This window comes from Mandrillus leucophaeus, unplaced genomic scaffold (genome assembly GCF_000951045.1).
Source record: "Mandrillus leucophaeus isolate KB7577 unplaced genomic scaffold, Mleu.le_1.0 Scaffold5838, whole genome shotgun sequence".
Classification (NCBI taxonomy): Eukaryota; Metazoa; Chordata; class Mammalia; order Primates; family Cercopithecidae; genus Mandrillus; species Mandrillus leucophaeus.
This window is the reverse complement of record NW_012106295.1, coordinates 2,658-8,802: the sequence shown is the minus strand read 5'-3', so window position 1 is coordinate 8,802 and position 6,145 is coordinate 2,658. Positions and strand designations below refer to the sequence as shown.

The window sequence follows — 6,145 nt, the reverse complement described above, 5'->3', positions numbered from 1 at the left end:
GAAGGAAGGAAGGAAGGAAGGAAGGAAGGAAGGAAGGAAGGAAGGAAGGAAGGAAGGAGAGAGGGAGGGAGGGAGGAAAAAAGAAAGAAAGAAAGAAAAAGGAAGGAAGGAAGGAAGCACAGATTAAATATTTGGTCTCTTAGTCCCCTCTACCTTTGTTGTCCATCTCTTTCCACCTCTCTTCGTGCATTCCTTTCTCCCTCTTCCCTTTCAGGATCCATCTCTGACTCCCTGCTCCTTTATATGGACAGTGGGTTTATAAAACAAAAGTTGAAAAGTCAGATAGTTAAAAGGGGAAATGAACTGGAAGGTACTCTAAACTTCCACAACCTTATTAACTGTGGCTGCTCCCATTCTGATTTTGTTCGGCAGTGGAAGTTTCACCCGCTTCTCCAGAGCACTAGGCTTCTTTGTTCCAAATTTCCTTTCTTCAGCCTCACACCAGAGTGCCCTGGTCAGGCTCAGCTTATCCATTAGGCACAACGTGGGCAGTGCAGGAGAGCCTCCATACTGTAAAGCCACATGAGAATGTTTTAACTCCTTTTAAGATTAGAAAAAAATGAAAATTCAGAGCTAAGAAAATGTTTTAACTTTTAATTCAGCCTAGATTGTATTGTCTTATACCAATTCAGTCATAAAACACAATTTTCCATATTTTATGGAGGAAGGGACCCACAAAAGCAGAGTGCACAGGGCTCACCCTGGTCATGGCTGATCCTGGCCTTCCTATGGCTCTGCTACCTGTGTGCCTGTCCATTTTCCCCAAAATCTATGAGGTTCTCAAATATAGCAACTGTAATTCAATACACGTTTGAGCACACAGTGAGCTAAGTTTTAAGGATTCAAAGATGAAAAGTCATGCTGTCTTCCCTGCAGAGGGCGCTCACATTAGTGATGGAAACAGTATGGGATGCAGGAAAGCAGAAGGCCATTGCTGAGCAGGGCAGTGGACTCAGCAGAGGCTGAAACTATACAAATGACTTGGTTCCAGCTGGGCCAGCAGGGTGACATCCTCCAGCAAAACTCGGCACCCAAGACAAGTACCAGATGAAAAGAAGGACTGCGTATATTCCATATATATTTGTGTTTGATAATGAGTCAACGTTCATTGCAAGGATAAGGAGGTTTTGTTGGTGGCCTGTTAAGATCGTCCAGGGCAGTCATTCTGGATAGGGAAGAAGGTGAGCTGGAAAAGGAACAGACAAACTTGGACAGCCAGAAATTGAGATGGAGGAGCTGGAGGTCATAATGTGGTCAAAAACATGTTGATGAGAGGCCTTAGCTACAAAGTTGTTAACTTAAGCAGAAACCTCAAGGATGAATTTTAGGATTTCTCCAGGAAGTTCTAAAAGATTATTTTATTTCAGGGAGAAAAACAACAAACCACTGCAAAGACCAGGGAACATGAAAGGATAGTGTAGTTTGGTTTGCTTGGCAGATACTTGTGAAAGACGTTGGACTGTAAGACTGTCACAGAACTTACTGCAGTACAGAACTTACTACAGTATCTTCTCCCTTACCTACCTGACTCTTCCACTCTTCAGTTTGTTCCTTAATGGTAGACCATGCCTGATTGGTGTTTTACACATTCACTGCTATGTCTGACACTTGTGGATGCTCAGAAAGTGAGGAAGGAAGGAAAGATACAATGGTAAAAGGCTTACACATGTTTTGACAAGAATGTCCAGTTCGGCTCCTTTGGCTGGAGTCATACTGCAAGGTTGCCATTCTGCTCTGGCATCCTCAGACAAGTTCACTGCCCGTTAGAGGAAAAAGGGTTTAATTTACCTGAATCATCAAGTGAATCTAAGTGTTGAGTCAGAACGCTGTATACATTTAGTAACCTCCTTCAGAGGAAAACAAAAAAGGTGGGGGTAAATTACAGAAGTACAAAAACCAGTAGAGCTTCCACTCTTCATTTCAGAAGAAATCAGTTGCTCTCCTCTAAGGACCATTACTATTAACAAAACAGAGACCTTAGAAGGAAGCATTGCTTATTTATTATATATTTTGTAATGTTATCACCATTCTTGTTATACTCTTTCTTATACCCTACAATTGTTAGCAGACATTATTTTAAATTAATAAGATCCTGCATGCTTGTCCTTTTTTTAAAAAAAGAAAGACCTCTGTGTAGAGTGTCCTGTTCTGAGCCAGTCCTGAGAGGAAAGGAAGTATAATCAATTTGTTATTAACTGATAAAAGAATTAAGTGAAAGATAAATCTTAGGAAGCAGAGGGAAGTAAATGCAATTTCTGACTAAGAAAGCTAAATACTATGACAACTCATTCATTCCTTCTTTTGTTCAATTACAGTATTTAATCGTAAGTCCATGATGTGCCAGGCACTCAGGAAATAATAAAAACTGGACATGTGATATTCTGCCCTTGCGTAGCGCAGATTATAGTGGGAAAGAAAGCGCAATTTTAACCGGACAACTACCAACACGAAGAGGGGAGGAAGCAGGGACTGGAAATGTCCACAGGCTGTGCCAAAGATGAAGTCCGTAATATTTGAAAGTCAGTTTCTTCCATCATTTTGGGTATTAAGGCTCTTTCTTCCCCTGTTCTCCGCCTTCCTTCTTGTCATCTTCACTCGTCAGCTGACCACCTCGCCTCTTACGGTGTGAACTTCTACCAGTCTTACGGTCTTTCTGGCCAGTACTCCCATGAATTTGATGGAGACGAGCAGTTCTATGTGGACCTGGGGAGGAAGGAGACTGTCTGGCGGTTGCCTATTCCCTACCAATATGGTTTTGACCCACAATTTGCATTGAGAAACATCGCTGTGCTAACACATAACTTGAACACCGTGATTAAACGCTCCAACTCTACCGCTGCTACCAATGGTACGTGTCCACCATTCTGCCTCTTACTCAATCTCTCCCTTCATACCAAGTTTCATTATTTTCTTTCCAAGAGATCCCCAGATCTTCTTGTAGTAATTGCTGAAATTTCATTGTCTCCCAACTCTAAAATCACATATTCCCATGGAATACATGGGTCTTTCCATTATCCATTCATTAAATCCTTCTAGGAGAGGTCTCATCAACCTCCTACTTTATTAAACATGCCCACAGAGAGAAGGGCACAGGAATAAAGCAGAGGCAATGTGTTGTTGCTCCCAAGCAGAAGGTAAATAAGGCCTCTTTGACTATCAGATGATGAAATGCTGGTAGGAGGGCTCTTCCAGGATGTAATGCAGAAGCTCAGGGCAGAGCTACTCACACTTCACATCAGTGCTGTTTCCTCACTACAGAGGTTCCCGAGGTCACAGTGTTTTCCAAGTCTCCCGTGACGCTGGGTCACCCCAACACCCTCATCTGTCTTGTGGACAACATCTTTCCTCCTGTGGTGAACATCACATGGTTGAGCAATGGGCACTCAGTCACAGAAGGGGTTTCTGAGACCAGCTTCCTCTCCAAGAGTGATCATTCCTTCTTCAAGATCAGTTACCTCACCTTCCTCCCTTCTGCTGATGAGATTTATGACTGCAGGGTGGAGCACTGGGGCCTGGATGAGCCTCTTCTGAAACACTGGGGTAAGGATGAGTTCCACCGTTTTTTGATGCTTTCTTGTCTGTCAAGTTCAGAACTTCCTGCCTTGTACTCCTATAACCCAAAACTTGTTTTCCACACTTCATGGGCTGCTTCTTCTTCTTCTTCTTCTTCTTCTTCTTCTTCTTCTTCTTCTTCTTCTTCTTTTTGAAAGAATAAAGCAACAAAAGCAAAGATTTATTGAAAATGAAAGTACACTCCACAGGGTGGGAGCAGGCCTTAGCATAGGGGCTCAAGAGCCACTTCATGGGTTTCTAATGATAAACTTCACGCTCCTCCCTAAGCCGGGGGCCTTAGGTCTTTGCAGAGCCAATCCTCCACCCCATCCCATCCCACACACACGCACATGAGCACACTGCACATTCTGACCTCAACAACTTCACTTCCACAGAGCCGGAGATTCCAGCGCCCATGTCAGAGCTCACAGAGACTGTGGTCTGCGCCCTGGGGTTGTCTGCGGGCCTCGTGGGCATTGTGGTGGGGACCATCTTGATCATCCGAGGCCTGCGTTCAGTTGGTGCTTCCAGACATCAAGGGCCCTTGTAAATCCCATCCTGGAAGGGAAGGGAAGGTAAGCATTGAGATTTGTTAGAGTTGAAGCCTCAGTATGAGAGGAAGGAAAGTGGGAGGAGGCTGTGGACATGAATGGTTGAAAGTTGTAGGGGAATTGGGAAGTGGCATGATGATGACATAGGAGCAGCCTAGCACCCACCGATCTCATGTCTGTCCTGTTGCAGGTGCATCACCATCTACAGGAGCAGAAGAATGGACTTGCTACGTGACCTAGCACTATTTTCTGACCCGATTTATCATATCCCTTTTCTCCTCCAAATGTTTCTCCTCTCACCTCTTCTGTGGGACTTAAATTGCTATGTCTGCTCAGAGCTCACAAATGCCTTTGAATTCTTTCCCTGACTTCCTGATTTTTTTCTTTTCTCAAGTGTTACCTACTAAGCGATGCCTGGGGTAAGCCACACAGCTACCTAATTCCTCAGTAACCTCCATCTATAATCTCCATGGAAGCAACACATTCCCTTTATGAGATCTATGTCAAATTTTTCCATTTTTCATCCAGGGCTGACTGAAACTATTCTAAGAATTGGGAGGCTCTTATGTTTCAAGCCAATTTAACCTCATTTCCCAGATTATTTGTCATGTCCAGTAACACAGAAGCAACCAAGTACATTATAGCCTGATAATACGTTGATTTCTTAGCTGACATTAATATTTCTTTCTTCCTTGTGTTCCCACCCTTGGCACTGCCACCCACCCCTCAATTAAGGCAACAATGAAGTTAATAGATATCCTCTGCCTTTGGCTCAGAATTGTTACAGCAAAAACTTTAAAATCAAAAAGTAAGTCTATACTAATTTCAATATGACTTTTGAAAGTATGACAAGAGAAATAGGTTAGGATAAAGGAACTTTGACTCTCAAAAATATCAATAGTGAAAATTTATTCTCAAAACTTTAAATTTGTGAAGAATGATGACAGTAGAAACATTCCTCTGCCCTCCTCGTCTTGAGGGAATAAAAATTCCTTAGGTAGGAAAAGAAATGGAAGTCAGAAAAACATTAGAATAAGACGATAATGTGGGTATCTGAAAAGGAACAAATACTTATTCCTCACATAGGGTTAGTGACAATGGGGAAAGGGATGGGAGTAGAAGCCACAGACATATCTAGGAGCCCTAGTATAGAGGCACAGTCTGCCTCACCTCCTGAATGAAACTTTGCTAGATAATCATGTAGCTTTCCCTGTGCCACCCTGGCATGAAAGAGACAGTATAATAGATATGGCTGCAGGATGTTTCTAGTAAACATGCCAATAAAAAACAATGCCAATGTCTTCAGAAATCCTCAGCCCTTTCCCCTCACCCCTCCTGGCTAAGGAAAGCACTAGCTTATGAGAGAAACCCTAGGAGGAACAACACAGTTGAGACAGTGTAGCAGCAGCTGTGGGTGCTGTGTCCTCTGCTGGGTTGGCTGTCTCCTGGTAGAAACTCTTACAGAGGAAATGGGTCAGCAGTGACCTCATGGCTCTAAACAGCTATGAAATCTGTGAGGATATTTCTAATCACGCTACCTGCATCAGTGAGTTTAAATTTTATTTGGAGAAAAAAAACAAAACATTAACGCAGTAATTGATACAGTATAGTTTGGTGCAAAGAACCTTAAATCCAAATCCGGGACTCAGTACTTTGAAGCTAGTATTTTAAAATAAATGGGTAAAGTATCTAACATTTCTGGCCTTATTTTTCTCATCCACAATTTAGGAGTAATAATAATTTCCTTGCAGAGTCATTGATGGAATTTGAATAATCTTGATATATAGTCAATGCCTTACACATAGTATATAAGTACACAAGAAAACAATTGTAGTTATATTTATAATTAATTTGTTTAAAATAATGGATCACATTGTATGAAAAGTACTTTTGTTTTTCTCAGCCCCTTAAAGATTTAAGAGATTCAAATGTAGAGCTATGGGTGAATTTCTTTTCACATGATCATTGGAGGGTATTTTTTTTCTCCAGAATGAGAGAGGCTGAGACCGATTGCTAACAGAACTCTTAGGACGAGAAATTGT

General features: G+C 42.1%; 1 protein-coding gene across 2 annotated transcripts in view; it reads left to right on the top strand.

Annotated features, from left to right (window-relative positions):
- The window catches only part of LOC105553177 (HLA class II histocompatibility antigen, DQ alpha 1 chain), a 6,318-nt gene extending 1,386 nt beyond the window's left edge, over positions 1–4,932 (top strand). For both annotated transcript variants that reach the window (XM_011999152.1, XM_011999153.1), the window contains exons 2-4: positions 2,603–2,848; positions 3,259–3,540; positions 3,948–4,932. In XM_011999152.1, coding sequence (XP_011854542.1) covers positions 2,603–2,848; positions 3,259–3,540; positions 3,948–4,102 — 683 coding nt within the window. In that variant the 3' untranslated portion in view covers positions 4,103–4,932. The remainder of the gene's footprint in view (positions 1–2,602; positions 2,849–3,258; positions 3,541–3,947) is intronic.
- The last annotated feature ends 1,213 nt before the right edge of the window (positions 4,933–6,145 follow it).